This window comes from Takifugu flavidus, chromosome 20 (genome assembly GCF_003711565.1).
Source record: "Takifugu flavidus isolate HTHZ2018 chromosome 20, ASM371156v2, whole genome shotgun sequence".
NCBI lineage: Eukaryota > Metazoa > Chordata > Actinopteri > Tetraodontiformes > Tetraodontidae > Takifugu > Takifugu flavidus.
The window spans coordinates 698,148-714,095 of NC_079539.1; the positions used below are offsets into that span (position 1 = coordinate 698,148).

The 15,948-nt window shown below is 51.4% G+C and overlaps 3 protein-coding genes across 9 annotated transcripts; 2 read left to right on the plus strand and 1 right to left on the minus strand.

The window, feature by feature from the left end:
• The first annotated feature begins 331 nt into the window (after window positions 1-331).
• Window positions 332-10,540, plus strand: LOC130516934 (calcium-binding protein 1-like). Of its 3 annotated transcripts, none has more exons than XM_057018344.1 (8): window positions 333-1,219; window positions 7,176-7,343; window positions 8,253-8,283; window positions 8,359-8,502; window positions 8,583-8,692; window positions 8,823-8,897; window positions 8,986-9,058; window positions 9,445-10,540. In XM_057018344.1, the coding sequence occupies exons 1-8, from the start codon at window positions 545-547 to the stop codon at window positions 9,468-9,470; spliced, it is 1,302 nt and encodes a 433-aa protein (XP_056874324.1). In that variant the 5' UTR covers window positions 333-544; the 3' UTR covers window positions 9,471-10,540. The 3 variants fall into 3 exon arrangements, with proteins under 3 accessions (XP_056874325.1, XP_056874324.1, XP_056874326.1); XM_057018346.1 differs by lacking the exon at window positions 333-1,219 and adding an exon at window positions 4,770-5,584; XM_057018345.1 differs by lacking the exon at window positions 7,176-7,343 and having other exon boundaries at window positions 332-1,219.
• A 1,085-nt stretch (window positions 10,541-11,625) lies between these two features.
• On the minus strand, window positions 11,626-14,280 carry LOC130516947 (homeobox protein goosecoid-2). Of its 3 annotated transcripts, none has more exons than XM_057018373.1 (4): window positions 14,135-14,280; window positions 13,799-13,914; window positions 12,049-12,548; window positions 11,626-11,952 (listed from the first exon to the last, which is right to left on the minus strand). In XM_057018373.1, exons 3-4 carry the CDS (start codon window positions 12,538-12,540, stop codon window positions 11,869-11,871), a joined length of 576 nt encoding a protein of 191 aa, XP_056874353.1. In that variant the 5' UTR covers window positions 12,541-12,548; window positions 13,799-13,914; window positions 14,135-14,280; the 3' UTR covers window positions 11,626-11,868. The 3 variants fall into 3 exon arrangements, with proteins under 3 accessions (XP_056874353.1, XP_056874352.1, XP_056874354.1); XM_057018372.1 differs by having other exon boundaries at window positions 12,049-12,634; XM_057018374.1 differs by lacking the exon at window positions 13,799-13,914 and having other exon boundaries at window positions 12,049-12,634.
• On the plus strand, window positions 13,871-15,946 carry LOC130516940 (transcription factor Adf-1-like). Of its 3 annotated transcripts, none has more exons than XM_057018353.1 (2): window positions 13,871-14,065; window positions 15,143-15,946. In XM_057018353.1, exons 1-2 carry the CDS (start codon window positions 13,936-13,938, stop codon window positions 15,832-15,834), a joined length of 822 nt encoding a protein of 273 aa, XP_056874333.1. In that variant the 5' UTR covers window positions 13,871-13,935; the 3' UTR covers window positions 15,835-15,946. The 3 variants fall into 3 exon arrangements, with proteins under 3 accessions (XP_056874333.1, XP_056874335.1, XP_056874334.1); XM_057018355.1 differs by lacking the exon at window positions 13,871-14,065 and adding an exon at window positions 14,318-14,461; XM_057018354.1 differs by lacking the exon at window positions 13,871-14,065 and adding an exon at window positions 14,363-14,503.
• The last annotated feature ends 2 nt before the right edge of the window (window positions 15,947-15,948 follow it).

Sequence of the window (15,948 nt, forward strand, 5' to 3'; positions counted from 1 at the left end):
TGACCCCGGCGTGTGCAGATGGGCTGAGACTGCATTTTTCCAGTTTCAGTTTCATGTGATAAATCAGAAAGTGTCTCTTCAACCCACATATTTGACTCGGTCCTCGTGTCATCATAGTCCAGCTTTACTGGGACCTTGAAGCGATCTTGTTCTGCTGCTCATGGAATCCGCAAATAAAAGTTGTCATGCAGCCACTTGTTGCATTCTGTCTACCCCCCCCCCCCCCCCCACACACACACACACACACACACACCACACACACACACACACACACGAATCAAAGAGCTGCAGTGACGTCGTCCTGCCGAACTTTGAGCGCGTGCACCGTGTGACAAGCGCGGCAGTCAAGCGTCGATATTAAAGGAACTCCGCGTCTCTTCACGCATTCAGTCAAGTGGCCGCTTGCGTGATAGCAGCGTGCGTGGATGCGAATGAAGAGGAGCGCCTGGCTGCACGTGGAGGTGGGACTGCCCTACTTCCTCTGCTCGACCTCCATCCTTCCTCCTGGAGCTCCATCACTTCGCCCGTCGCGCGTCAGGCAACAATGAGCTCCGCTCTGCCCAAAAGCGACTCCACCACGTCGCTGCTCAGATCATCGGGGCTCAAAAGCAGGTCCGAGCCCTCGAGCGGCGCCCCGCGCGACCACCGGAGCCACCGCGCACACCATCACCCCTCCAGAGCCGGAGGCAGGGACGATCCGCGCCGGACGGAGGAGTGTGAGACCAGTGCGCGGAGACCCCTGTGCCAGCCGAGACACGCCGGCTCCCGAGGTGAACCCCGCGTGCAGAGGAGTCACTCCCACGAGCAGGAGAGCCTCGCGGATGACGGTTATGCTCCGGAGGAGGCGAGACACAGAACAAGCCGGCACCAAAAGGAGCGGAGCAGGTCCATGAAGTCCAAACATGCCCCCCATCATCACCAGGACTCATCCCGAGCTGAGCCGCCTCCTGCGGCGCATCAGCACGGCGGCGCCCGGCAGGACAGGAGAGCCTCTCCAACCCCATCACACTCGAAACAGACGGACGACGCGGCTTTCTTCTTCGAAACCGGAAAGAGAGTCATCACCGGGTCTTTCTCCAGTTTGTCCAGCTCAGACCCAACTGGGACCAGCGGGCCGGTCCGGACCGCAGCGGCCGGCCGAGCATCCAAAAGACTGAGCGTGACCTCATCCGAGTACGACTCCAGTCTGCATCCCATAGTGAAATCAGTCTTTGGGCAGGTGAGAGAAGTTTTAAAAAGTTTGCAATTCTTTTCCACCCCCCCAAACTAACATTTGAGCTCCTTTAACGCAACAACCAAACTTTAAAATTGTGTAAGGTGAAAAGGGCACGGCGGGGGCTCGGGGTTGAGATGCAGGTGAACCTATTAAAACCACCCAGAGCAGATTAAAAATGGATGCAGCCATTCAGCCCAAATCTGGTATCTGTCGGTTCCTGGACGGGTGGCTGCTCGCAGCCTGTCATGCATCCCGCGTTGGCTCTCATGGTGACGGTCACCTGAGCCTGGGGGGGGGGGCGGCCGCGGGGAAGGGATCAGCTTTCCAGGCAGGGAGGACGGGGTGCACATCTGTGCATCACCTCAGCCAGTCTCCATTTTTCCATCTTTCTTTCTCTCCTTGATAAAAAGCTCTAAAGGAGACAATTACTTCCCCAGAGTGCTCTGAAAATAACCTGCAAATCTAGGACGGAGCTTGGGTCCGTTTTAGGGGTTTCCATCGAGATAAAGTCTACTTATGCTGTAAAACCTGCCGCTGCTGCAGCATGGGGGGGGGGGGTTAATCACATTTAAACTCTCCGTCAAAGAGTTTGAAGATTACTGAGTGTTTAAAGACGTTTATTTGCACCTGCTCAGCATCTCAGCCTGGTTGTGATGACCAGAGCGTCTTCCCAGGATGCCCTTAATGCCGCAAGGGCAAGACGAGAAATTCACGCTCCACAGAAATTCCTTCATCTCGCAGTTTCTTATATAACATCGAGATCTGCATACAATTCCAACAGGACTCGTTGGCTGCCAGTGGAAGAGGCTAAAAATAACCCAGCCCATCAAGACCTGATTATGAGAGACTGGAGGAGGGCAGAATGGTCGGTCCTGGTGAAAAAGAAAGAGTCTTTTGGCAGATGTGTTATCTAACAGAGACAAAAATGTCAAGTGAATAAAAGAGCCGGTTTGGTGCTGACGTGTTTCATCCTGCCAGTCTGACAAGATGATTTCCAAAAAGGCTAAAAAAAACCCCCAAAAACTACAGACCAAAATATGTTCCAGGCTGCGTCACTCGGGTCTAAGAATATAATATTTGCACAGATTTATTGAGCGATTTGTCAAATTTGGAAGCAAAAAAAAAAAGCTTTTTTCTTTTCTTTTTTTTAGAATTTACTAAATTGAGATGAAAGGAGGTGAGTGTTAACCAGCAGAGGGAGCACATGGTGTGTGCACAAACAAGTCTGAAGAGTGTGTGTGTGTGTGTGTGAGAGAGTTTATCACAGACAGGAAAGGAATCCACTCTGTGTGTGTGTGTGTGTCACATCACTGAGACAGGAGAGGCAAAGAAATGGTGGAAGAAAGCGAAGGGAGCCGATCGGAGGGCGAGAGATGAAACAGGAAGTGTCTGATCTTACATAAGCCCGGCGATGGGCTCATGGCAGCTCTGAAGCCAGGAACGTGTCCTAAAACACACATTAGCCCACCGCGCCGCCGCCCACCTCCTTTTCCCGTTACTCTCCTCACGTCGACGCTTCTAACCTGCCGTCGTTCCCTCCATCCCTGCTCGGGGTCATTCTGACCTTCAAAACACCAACCAGAGAAATAAGGAGGACCAAAAGCAGGAGAAGAGTCCGAGGGCGCGCTGCAGCATATGCCTCCAGCGGGTTATTTATAGAGGCAGGGGGTTATTTTTGTATCTGTGCTGGTGGGGAAGGAAGGTAGGAAATTCACTGTATGGTTAAATCCCTTTATTGAGATGGGGATTAGGCGGTGAAATGTAAGAGCCCATACGCTTAATATTCATGGAGACCTGAGGCTGCAGGAGGGGGGGGGGGGTGATGAGGAATCTTAAACAAAAGATGGAACGCGTCACCATTAAGCTCCAAGAGCTTGTATGAGTCAGGAATTATACTACAGATACCAGAATAAGCTCCACGAACTTCCCTGGCTAATCTGGTGGAACTGTATTAATGACGTCTCGGCTGACGCAAGTGCGCCTTGTATTTCTGTTTCAGCACCGACGGTGACGACAAAAAATAATTCACTAACCTCCCCCCCCCAGGATATTCAAGAAATGATCATTAAAATGCAAAAACCTACCCCCCCCCCCTCGAAACTTCTGGACTTTTCCCCCACGTTCGTGCAGATTCGGTCGTCGTTTTGGGCGATTTCGTCCTCCCGGGCGATGCCTCGTCCTGGCTATTGTGTAAACGTGTGAGCGGGAAATGGATCCCATGCCTGCGCGCTCTTCCACGGCCTGACATTATGAGAGCTGACGGTTCTTGCGTCTGACGTCTGATGCGTTCTGAAGCTCACAATGAGCCTCTGGTGAGAGGGCGGCTGAATCATCCGTGGCGCCGCAGAGACGCTGAACGGGAGCGCCACGAGAGGCGGCGGTGGCGTGAACGCGGCCATTAGAGCGGCCGGGGATGTGCAAGGTCAAGTGGCAGGGACGCAACGGTGGTTATTAGTGTGAAGTTGGCGCGGGATTGGGCGCCGCCGTTGCGCTCGTTCCGTCGACCTTCTTCTTCAAGAGAAGGTCAAAATACAGCAAATGTCAACGCAAAAACAACGACGTTCTAGCGGAGAAAACGTCTCAAGTGTTTGGGAGGTTTCACAGCGTTAACGGCTCCACACGACCACAAAACACACGGAAATGTGGTCACAATGGGAGCAGTGGGATCTTGATCTCTGACCTTCAGGCTCTCCATGGCTGTGGATGAAAGGAGGAAAGGATGGATGGATGGATGGATGGATGGATGGATGGATGGATGGATGGATGGATGGATGGATGGATGGATGGATGGATGCAGGGCTGGATGGATGGAAGGATGGAAGGATGGGTGGATGGATGGATGGAAGGATGGATGGATGGATGGATGGATGGATGGATGGATGCAGGGCTGGATGGATGGATGGATGGATGGATGGATGGATGGATGGATGGATGGATGCAGGATGGATGGATGGATGGATGGATGGATGGATGGATGGATGGATGGATGCAGGGCTGGATGGATGGATGGATGGATGGATGCAGGCTGGATGGATGGATGGATGGATGGATGGATGCAGGGCTGGATGGATGGATGGATGGGTGGATGAAAGGAGGAAAGGATGGATGGATGGATGGATGGATGGATGGATGCAGGGCTGGATGGATGGATGGATGGATGGATGCAGGGATGGATGGATGGATGGATGGATGGATGGATGGATGCAGGGCTGGATGGATGGATGGATGGATGGATACAGGGATGGATGGATGGATGGATGCAGGGCTGGATGATGGATGGATGGATGGATGGATGGATGGATGCAGGGCTGGATGGATGGATGGATGCAGGGCTGGATGGATGGATGGATGAAGGATGGATGGATGCAGGATGGATGGATGGATGGAAGGAGGATGGATGGATGGATGGATGGATGGATGGATGGAAGGAAGGATGGATGGATGGATGGATGGATGGATGGATGGATGGATGGATGGAAGGATGGATGGATGGATGGATGGATGGATGGAAGATGGATGGAAGGATGGATGGATGGATGGATGGATGGATGCTGCAAAACTGGGTAGCAATGTAATAAAGCAAGCAATGTATTTTTAGCAACAGCCCTGCATCTGTGTGTGTTCAATCAAGTGTGTGTGTGTGTGTGTGTGTGTGCGTGTGTGTGTGCGCGTGCGCGTGCTGCACTAGTGTCTGCGGCGTCTTCCTCAGGGGAAGGTAAAATGTTTGTCCGATGGAGCTTCTGCTGTCACATTGGCATGGAAGGTTTAAACCCGCGGTGGAGAAAAGAGAGGGAGGGAGAGAGAGAGAGAGAGAGAGTTGGGGGATAGAGTGAGGCAAAAAAAAAGAGCGAGGAGGAAGAGAGGGAGCGAGAGGGAGGAGGAGAGAGGGCGCAATGAACGAGCGATCTTGCTTCCTCTACTCCCGGCGCTCGCATCTCGCTGCCATCACACGCATGCTTCACCTCCCTCACTGGCTCTGCGCTCCTCCGATCCCTCCTTTGTTCTTGTCTACTTATCCTCTTTTTGTCTCGCCGTCCCTCCCCTCGTACCTCTCGCCGTCCCCTTCCCCTCGCTCCTGCTCCCTGTACGATATTGCTGCTCATCTCTCTGCCCCCCCCCCCAATGTCTCCTTCTGTTAGCCTATGACCCAGTGAACCTCCCTCTCCCTTTCTAATCACTCCTGTTCCTCTTCCTCTTCCTCTTCCTGTTCCTGCCTGGAAACACATGCACACACACATGCATACACGTAGGAACGGCCACGTTGATGCACTCATAGAGAACACGTAAGGCAACAGGATATATCTTTATTTTTTTTTGACATATGCAATGGGCAACTCTGTAAAGTCGCTTAAAATTTTCACCAAGAAGGTAAGGACCCTTGATGTTTTCTACTCCCCCCCCCACCCCCACCCCCCCGACTGTTGGTGCATGTGCCCCCCAGCTGCAGGACTCAAGCCTGCCTGACTGGACCAGCGTTGGCTGATCCCGTTGGGCTGTTTGTCGTTTGTTCACCCTGGTTTTTCTTGGATCGCTGCAACGTCTCGCTTAGCTTAGATTTGATGGGCGATAAAGAGACGATAGATCGTGACTTCCTGTCCTGACTCTGCTCGTTAGTCCGTCCCAGAGAGACCTGCGGTGGGGGGGTTAGGATTAGCCTGACCCCAACCCTCCGGGCTGGACGCCGTCCCCCTCCTCAGCCGCTACCCCCCCCGTCAAAGCAGCACCTGATGCCGCGGACAGGTGTTCAGTCTCAGGATGTGGCGGCATCCTCGAACACTCGTCTTTTCGGCTCCGCGAGTGCACGTCTCTCGCGCCCCGCGTGACCAGATCCTCAGCCTCGCCGACAGGCATCCCCGCAAATAGATGTTTTATTTGGCATTCCTCGGACAAAAGAGCAGCTGCACGTCCTGGAGGAAGCCCAAAAGGACAGGGGACTGTTGAGGCCATCTGTGCCCGACGGGTCGCAGCCTTGGAGAACTTCTCGCTTCACTTTTCTCTGACGCCTTCTTTTGGGGTTACGCAACAGCGTTGACCGCGTGGCGTCGTAGTACGTTTTTTTTGGGCACGTTCTACCCACAGACATCCATGCCACATGCATCAGTGGGTCAGATTACCCAGCGGGCTTTTGTTCCCGTGGAGGAGAACGCGGGGACGCATGAACGAGCATTCGGACTGGCACGGCAACAGATGGAGCGTGAAGGTCATTTGGAGAGCGGCGAGTTCTGCGGCCGTTTATTAAAGTCATTCGGGAGGCGTGCGTGCGGAGGTTTGGTGTGTTCCGTAAGAGCGGGAACGAGCTCACGTCTCAGAGATTTACGGCAGCGGGGGAACGCGGCTCCTTGGGTAATTCGCTGTGACGGCCACTCCGCTCTTCTCCCCTTTAGCCCTTTAGCGCAGCGGTGGATGCTGAGCTACCAACAGGACATGTTAGCGCTTTAAACTCGGCTCATCTCCGCTTGGCTGAACGGAGTCCGTTTTCCATTTCACCCTCAGATGGTTGGTTCAGCTGTTAGTTCGCTAACCTAAAACAACACTTGCCCTGAGCTAATTGGGGATTTTGATTTTGAACCGCCCCCCCGAAGAGCCCCATCAGCAGCCTCAACTGATACAGAATGTTCCAAAATCTGCGGCTTGAAAAGAGAGCTGATGATGTAACTCGCCCGCGAGCGTCTTGACCCGATCTCGTGACAACCCTCAAAGTTCTGCTCAGAATGGGGAACGGGGGCAGATGCCCGCATGGGCGGCTTCGGTCGCTGTTGTCATGGTAAATTAAAGGCGGTGCCCCTCCCGACTGACCCGACTCCACACCTCTGTGACTGATGGGCATATGTCTGTCCCCCCTCCCGCCTCCCCGCTGGTGACTCCATGTTGCTACATTCTGAGTCATGGTCTCTGCCCCCTGTCTCTGCTCCCATGTCTGGCCCCGTCCCTCCGTTGCCCTCCCTGGATGCTGCATCAGGACCAGAAGAAGAACTACAAAGCAGTGCAGTCCTGTGAGGAGGGGGGCTCTGGGGGGGCCTATCTTGAGCCGCTAGTGGCCCTGGCCCAGAACGGAGCCAACATGCACAACGTGCTGGGGCCTGCATGCATCTTTCTACGCAAGGGCTTCGCTGAGAGCCGGCAGGCTGTACGTAAGTCCAGAAAATTCATGCGCATGCTTTCAAGAGATTAGCACGTGCACAATAGCACTGCATGAAGTAGCTAAAAAAAATCTTGCCACGTTTGTAGAAATCGATGGGCAGTAGATGGATTTATGGCGCGTTTGCTGTTCATGTGTGCTCAGGCTGTAACATAGATCATTAATCTGAGACCCAATGACACAAAAATAGATTTTTTTTAAATCACTTATTTAGTTTGTGTCGCACATCTGACTGTAAATGTGAAACCTAAAGCAATAAAATTGCCGTATCTACCCTGAAGGAACACGGAGAAGTGAAAAAAGGAGAAATTCAACATCAAAAACGACCACGATTACATAGTATAATCCTGTTTTTCACCTCAAAAGTGCATCCATGCATGTGAGCGTGTGTGTGAGTGTGTGTATGTGTGAGGCTGCAGCAAGCATGATGGACATTCAAGCTAGCAGTTAGCAGGATTATGGAAATGGGGCTACAGCGACGGCGGAAACGCTCCGTCTCCTCTGCGTCTGTTTCCAGCAGCGACGACACGAGTCGAGAGAAATGCAGAGGTGTTAACGCTTGTTGTCGAGCGCCGGTCGAGCACGGAGGGTGCGTCGTTCCGATTCGCTGGGCTGTAGAGAAGAGAGCGTCTGCATGCTTCTGTGTGTCTGACAACACAAATCTAACCCACAAAGACGCCCCGCAGGAGTCTGTTGGTTACCCGGCGGCGCCCGATGTCCTGCTGCCCGGTTCCCCACCAAGCGCCAAAAGAGTGCATGAGTTCCTCAGCTCTTGATAGAACCCAGCTGAGTTCTGGCACCGAGCTCCACCTGCTGGCAGCTATTTTTACCATGTTACTGAGGGGTGTTCGGGTTGGGGGTGTTTAGAACCTCACCGTGCGCTGTGACTCTCCACAGGACCGAGAGCTGAGGCCTGAAGAAATGGACGGTACGTTGCCTTTCATTTAAAGGCTCTTGTTGTGTCCCGCGTCGCACTCACGCGCTTTCGTCCGGCTTGTCTCAGAGCTGAGGGAGGCCTTCAGGGAGTTCGACAAAGACAAAGACGGTTTCATCGGCTGCAAAGACCTGGGCAACTGCATGAGGACGATGGGATACATGCCCACGGAGATGGAGCTGATAGAGCTGAGCCAGCAGATCAACATGAACCGTGAGTACCGGCCGTCACGGCCTCGGCCTCTAGCGCTCGCCACAGGCCGCCGTCACCCCTGCTTCTCCTCTGTCCGCCAGTGGGGGGACACGTGGACTTTGAGGACTTTGTGGAGCTGATGGGGCCCAAACTGCTGGCTGAGACCGCCGACATGATCGGGGTGAAGGAGCTGAGGGACGCGTTCAGGGAGGTGAGGACAGAGCGGAGATCGTGGTAGCGAGAAAATCTGCTTCATGAGACAGAATCTGTCATGAAGACGGATTCTTTTGACATTCGTGGCGAATGGATCAGGTATCGTCTCCTTTTCCTCCCGTTTTCAGTTCGACACCAACGGCGACGGGATGATCAGCACGGCGGAGCTCAGAGAAGCCATGAAGAAGCTGCTCGGGCAGCAGGTAAAGACGTCCCAGGAGAACCTTCTGTCCTCCCAGTCAGTGCTGGTGTCCTTTTACTGATGCATTCACACCTCCTGACCCCTCTCAGGTGGGACACAGGGATCTGGAGGACATCCTGCGGGACATTGACTTGAACGGCGATGGACAAGTGGACTTTGAAGGTGAAAACAGAGGCTGTGTATGTATGTATGTTTGTTTGAGCTAAACCGCCAACGACCCGGGCCAATGTTCCAATATTACGCTGATATTCAAGGGAGGGGGGCGCCTGTCAGATTATCTCCATAGCCAGAGATTATAGCACCTCACAGATTATCCACAGGAGACGCGCAGCAACAGGGAGCCGTCTCAGAGTGCAGATGCTCTGTTGCCGTTTCTATTTTTAAAAGCTCCTGGGCTCTGGGAGCGAGGCCAATGCATGTTTGTCATGTAACATTCATGGCGGCTTCACAACTGTGCATGTCTCCCCCCATGCTTCGGAGCTGCAGTGTGTGTGTGTGTGGGGGGGTTTGGCCATTCGCATCACGCCCGTTTGTTCTCTCTCTCCCAGAATTTGTGCGGATGATGTCTCGATGAGCCGACGCGTCCCAACCTCCTTGTTTTTATTTTTTAACCTCTTGGAGGACGAGCGCTGGACGACCGACCTCCAGCCTGGTCCGAGCCGCGCCGAGCTTGAGGGAAGTAATCAAACACACACATATCAGCCCTGAGAGCGGCGCCGCTGCGCACAGGCCCGGCGGCTGCACCGCCGACGCTCCGCTGCTGCTGTTTCCAAGAGCACAAACTAAACCAACAGATGCATTTGAGACCTTTTTAAGTGTATATTTAAACGGTAATAAGACGGGAGGAGGAGAGGCGTGTCATGAATTAGTAGCAGTAGAAATACGCCAGCAGACGCCCCAAACCGACCCAGCGGGGTTCCGTTTCAACGCTGACGACAAGCACAAATTCAGTTGGCGTGACCCCGACAAAGCTGTGCTTTTCTGTGTCGTGCGTGCTGTCGTCCCTCCACTCCAGCCCCGATATTTTAAGGTTCGTGCCCGAGGAGCCGCGTGAGCCCTCTGGAGTTTAATACCCATGTGCGCGTCCCGCTGTGGCGTTTATGTGATCCTCAGTGTGATTCTCCTCCTGAACCGAAGCTTTACATCAGCGAGGCTGGTTATTGTTTCTCCCATCCAGCAGGTTTTAATGTGTGACCTTTGACCTTCACTTTGGTGCAACATTTCTAACTGTAATACCTCAAAATGAACTCATCGGTCGTGCTCCTGTAGCCTAACCTCTGCAACGTCTTGACCTTCAGTATCTCTATTTCTAAAGAAGCCAGAGCTTCAATGCAAAAATAAAAAATAAAGATTGCCAAAGAACGTTTACAAGCTAATTACTCCGTGTTGTACGTGAACGCAGTGTGTTTTAGAAATGCTGAACTCTTGGTAAAAAGTGTGAGAAGTGACCAGGCAGCCCCGTCAACGGTGGACTGTTCTGACAGTAAATGGACGCGGGGACACGATGTGGACGTTGTTCTAAACAAGGGAACTCTTAACTCTGTGGTTTTACTGTCTATGCATGCGGAAACAAGACATTTGTAGCAGAATATATCATATGCTGTATTATATATCTAATATATTACAATAAAGGTTTTTACTGCTCATGGCTTCCATTTTTTTAATTTAAATGTAGCTCTTGCAGTCAAAGTAGGGAAATAAATAATAAGAAAAAAATTCTTAAAACTATGATGACTTAGACTAAGAATGAGTTGTTTTAAATATTTGCTTATACTTGCAAGTGAATTGGAGGCATTTTTCCTCTTGTGTGGTTTGCAGAGCAAACGGCCTGTGGCAGTGCTGAGGCAGCACGCAGGTTTTGAACCACAGTATTTTGTCGGGATTTGTTACAGAAACAAAGCGAGAGGGCTTTAGCTTTGGGGACTGAGAGCATCTCCAGAGTGTTCGGGCCTGTCAGGGGAGCCGCCAGATGGTCCAAATCAGTGTCAGGGGAGCAGTCAGCCCAGGGAGGATGATGATTGTGGCGGCCTGATTACAGACCTCAAAAAGTCTCAGCTCTGACCAGTTCAAATTCAATTTAAAATCATGATTCTTTTCTGTGAAAAATCATTCTTGATGTTAACTGCTTGTTTTTACAAAAAATGTCTGCAAGGGTTTGTTGGATTGCATCACGTGCATGAACATGGATCAAACTCAGAGAACCGAATCATAAAACACACATATTTGACCTTGTAACAATGAGTATTAATTAATGAGTAACAACGATCAAGAAAGGCTGCATCGCTGTTCCCTTCCAAGTCTTAATAAGAAAACGTGTCTGCAAGAAATACAAATCTTGGGAAATGTCGCCCTCTACCGGCCACATTGAATCAGTGACACTCCAAAACAGGGCTGACCGGTCCTCGGGCCAGCCGGGGTTTTTGTCCTACCGGGCAGAAAACCCTTTCTCCAAGGAGAGTGGATCCGAGGGGAAAGCTTTGTCTACCTGGTAGGAGAGATTGGTGAAAAGAGATGAACAAACAGACAAACAAAGAAGGATAGGAAGAAATAAAAGAGAGGAACAGAAACCAAAGATCAAGGGGGATTATTGCAGACGCAGTAAAAGAGGTGCAGAGGGAAGTTGGCGAGCAAAGAGACAGAGAAAAAACCTGAAGAAGCTGGAGTAAAAAGTTTTTTTTCCTTGTAAATCACTCCTTTGTTAAGCACATTGATGAATTTAAAGACACAGACAACATACAAACAGTTTAATGAGAGGAAAAATGATTTTCTGCTTTAAAGTCCGGGTTCTGTGCTCCAATTAATCCCACATATACATTTCATGTCAACTTCACGGCTGTTTCCTGACACAAACACAGTCAGCTAATATGGCGCGCCGGCATATGGACCAATACAGCCCGACTCCACGCGTGAGCGACGCCCCTAACGTGCCATTTCTGGTGGCGCTACATCCATCAGTCGCACACGGGCTCTCCTCAGAACGAGCTCTCTTCATTTTCCACTGCTGAGGAAGATCTTTTCTGGCGCCTCCACTTGGCTCTGCGGTTTTTGAACCAGACCTGTGGACAGAACCAGAAGGCCAGGCTTCATCGTTCCGGCTGTAAATGATGAAAAACTGCCGATATAAAACCTGAATGACCTGTCATGCGTCTCACCTCCACTCTCTCCTCTCTCAAGTGTGTCTGCTGCGCTAGTTTCTCCCTGGTGTTCACATCTGGATACTGATTCTGCAGGAAGAGCTCCTCCAGAGCATCCAGCTGCTCCTCGGTAAAAATGGTGCGGTGGCGCCTGGTTCTCCTCTGCACCGGGCCGGGGTCCTCCTCCTCCTCCTCCTCCTCTTCCTCCTCCTCCTCCTGTCTGAGCGGGTATCCTGGTCTGCGGGGGTCTGCGAGGTTCGCCGTGGTCCAGCCGTACTTGAGCTCTCCCTCGTGGCTAAAGTCAGCCTGGAGCAGGTCTCCACAGTGGGAGCAGCAGCAGCAGCACAGGCAGGCGGGATGAAAGACCTCCGCCTGGACCACCACCCGACCCGCCGCCCTCTCGTTCAATCCCGCTGACCTTCCACCTCCATTGCTGTCAGGATATCTGCTCAGAATGTTCTCAATAGTAAAAGGAAACTTCTGCCGTTGCCTCCTGGTCGCTCCATCCATCTCAAACTCTGAACATAAGCAGAGAAGTTTAGAAGAACTCCTGACTGCTCCGGCTCAGCTGCTGCTCTGCGTCTGCAGCACATCTTGTCTGGCCCTTATAGCAAAAGGGTATAAAAAAAAAGAAAGAAAGGAAATCTATAATCCCTCCCCGATGCACCAGACACATAAAACGTTTGAAACTTAAGTCCTCGCTAATCTGGGCAGTTTTGTGAAGAGGTTAGGGTGGCCGCCAGATTCAGTTAATCTTGAGTCATTCCTTTCTCCAAAAGAAATCAGATTTCAGTGCATAAAATGAGAAGTCGGCGCTCCTGAGATCCTCTTTGTTCAGGTTTTAGAGAAAAGGGGATTGCTCTGTATTAAACACCTGGATTTAAAGATGGATGTTTGTGGCGCGGCCCCGCACTCACACGTGTGGAATTTGAGGATTAGTTGCTATTATTTCCCTATAATAACCTTTTTTTTATCATCTATAAATGATCTTTTGCAAATAGATGGGCTGATGTTGACCAAAATCCAGAATATGTCCCGTTTCTGCCCCGCGCATCATGTGTCTTATCTGTGCGCTGCAGTCTTTGTGCCTCACGTCTGACAATGTGCACAGCTCAGGTAAAGCTATTACAGGGTAAATTCACCTCCCCTCAACAAATCCTGTGATTTCATACAAAGTAATACACCTTTTCCCCCTCTACGGGGAATTAATGGATTTCAAGAATCTGTCCTAAGCTCCTCTGATAACAGCTTTTGAAAACAGATAACAATAAACACTATCCCGTCCTTTTCACTTGGCTTTAATAGCACACACACTGTTGATGCATCTCACGCACACACACACACACACTCAACATGAGTGTGTGTTTGAGATGGTTATCTGCACTTATTGTTGTTCTCCACAACAGTTTTCATCACAGGGGATTAGAATAATAAAGGTTAGTTTTGCTGTTGTAAGAGCAATATTTGAACCAAGAAGTGGAGACACAGAAAGCCGTTTCTTCAAGGTGTTTAGGGTGGAAAAATAAAAACTATAGCTTCCGCGAAATTAATAAATACATTGAAATGGCCGCATCATTTAAGCCAGATAAAGTGCAAACTATTATTATTGTCCATTTAAGCAATGTGAAGCAGACAGAGTGACGTAAACACGCATTCAAACAAACCCATTTACCATTTTGTAACCCATGTAAAAATGTAGGTATTGAATGGTGGAGGGGAAGCCCGGGTCCGGCGCCCCCTAGTGGACAAATGGAACTACAGCACTCACCCCTGGAGATCCGAGCGGCAGCGCGCGGCAGGCCGCCCGCTACTCGCGATATCTCGCGGAGGCAGCGCTGAGCGGAAAAGGCGGGAGAGGGCTGCCGCTTCCGCGTACGCGCAGCACTGCAACAACAGTAGGGCAAAATGGACGAAAAGTTAATATCGGCCGTTTTTAATTATCCCGAGCTGTACAACGTGACCATACCGGACTACCGCTGCACTGATAGTCGCGCGAGCGCCTGGCGAAACATCAGCATTGCGCTGGGTCTGCCGTGTGAGTATTTTACTGTTAATATTTCTTTTTCGCTTGCTTATCACAACTTTAATGATAGTTATTGCTTACTTGGCAGGCGCTGTCCCACTCCGGCGGTCAAAGACGGGGAAAAATAGTTAAAAATACTTGTTTCTAAACGGTACTTGACACGTCTCACGCGGATAATTTGTGGATGTTTTGTTTTGTTTTTTTAAACTTTTTTCATTAGTGCGAGGACGTGACGGTGTGGCGGCGGCCGCGTGGTCGCAGCCGGCGCGCGCAGGGATAGCGGCAGCGGGCGCAGCACGCGCTTCACGACACGGTTCTCCAGCTGCACCGCGTGTGTAACACGGCGGAGAGCGAGACCCGAGCCTGGCTCGCGCTAGCTAGCGCCCTGAAGCCTCGCGTGCTGATCAAGTACGTCAGAGGCGGAATGTTGAGGGCCGGAAATGTGGTCAGGTGCGCGAGGTCAAGTTTAATGATGGAAACTTATCACACACGTTTAAAACCTAAAACGCGCCCACGTCGAGACCCAAAATGAACCTTAGCTTGACTGCACATCATTTTCCCGCGATTAATTAAGAGACAAATTAATAAAGACGCCAGACTGCGTTTAAAATTTTATATGGGGGCCGTTTGATGTTTCTCTATACAATTTATGAGGCCGCAAAATTATTGAAACGTCCACGCCTCTTGTTTGTGTGTTCCATATACTATATATATATAAACTTCGAACCGAGGTGATGGTCATTGTTAATCCACGGATACCGAGAAGCCACAGTAAGAAGTGTGTTTTTAAGCCATCCTGCTGCAGAATATCACAGTAGAAGCAGCGATCTGTGACCTGTCCAGGGTGTATTCCTGGCTCTTGCCTCATGACTGCTGGGATACGGTCCAGTAACCCCCCATGATCCAGATAAGGAATGAGCTATGGTTAACAGGAAATGGAGGGCTGCCAGATCATGACGTTTCTAACATACAGGTCCTAAATTGTGTCCTGAAATTGCAACGGTGCAGATTAATTCTCAGCATTTTTCCCACATTCTAATTCCCCACCGATACAAAAACACTGTGGCTGACTTGAGTTTTGTTTTACAGCTGATGAATGTAAAAGAAAATGGAAAAACATGAGGGACCGGTACTTGAAGGAAGTCCGAATGGAGATCAAAAGCAAGAAACAGGGCGAGATCGTCCCCAGCAAGTGGAAGTACAGACAGCTGATGGATTTCATCGCACCTTTCGCCGGAACGAGGAGCTGCGTGGCGGACATCTGCGGCAACGACGACCACGACAATCCCGACGAGTCCGGCAGCACGGAGGGAGAGAACGGGCCGTCCGAGTTGGTCAAGACGCCGCAGCCCCTCAGCAAGGTGGCGGTGAGCCAACCTGACCTCAAGCCTCACGTGGCGTTCGTCCCCCAGCTCCCGTCCTTGTCCCAGGACGTGCAGATCGGCCCGCAGTCGGGTTCGGCCAAGCTGCAGTCGGGCGCGTCGTTCACGCCGGGCAGCAAAACCGGACGCAAGCGCCAGCTGGCGCCCGATGAGCCGCCCTCGCTGCCAGCCGCCCAGAGCCTGCAGTCGCCCTCAAAATGGCCGAAAGACAATGGCGGCGCGCTGCCGAACAGACCCCGAGACGAGGACGAACTGTTCATGCTGAGCTTCGTGCCGGCTCTGAAGAGACTGGCGCCGCAGAAAAGGTGCGAGACCAAAATAAAGATCCAGCAGATCATGTACGAGGCGGAGTTCAACGTGTCGCGGCCGGAGAAACGCGCGGATTCCCAGCGGGACTAGATCGCACTGACGTTTTTGTATTTCGTTTTCTAAACATCCACATTTGCTGAATATCTCCTTTTATAGCTGAAAATTAAACTCCCACATGAGGACACGTTCGGCTCCGAGCAAACC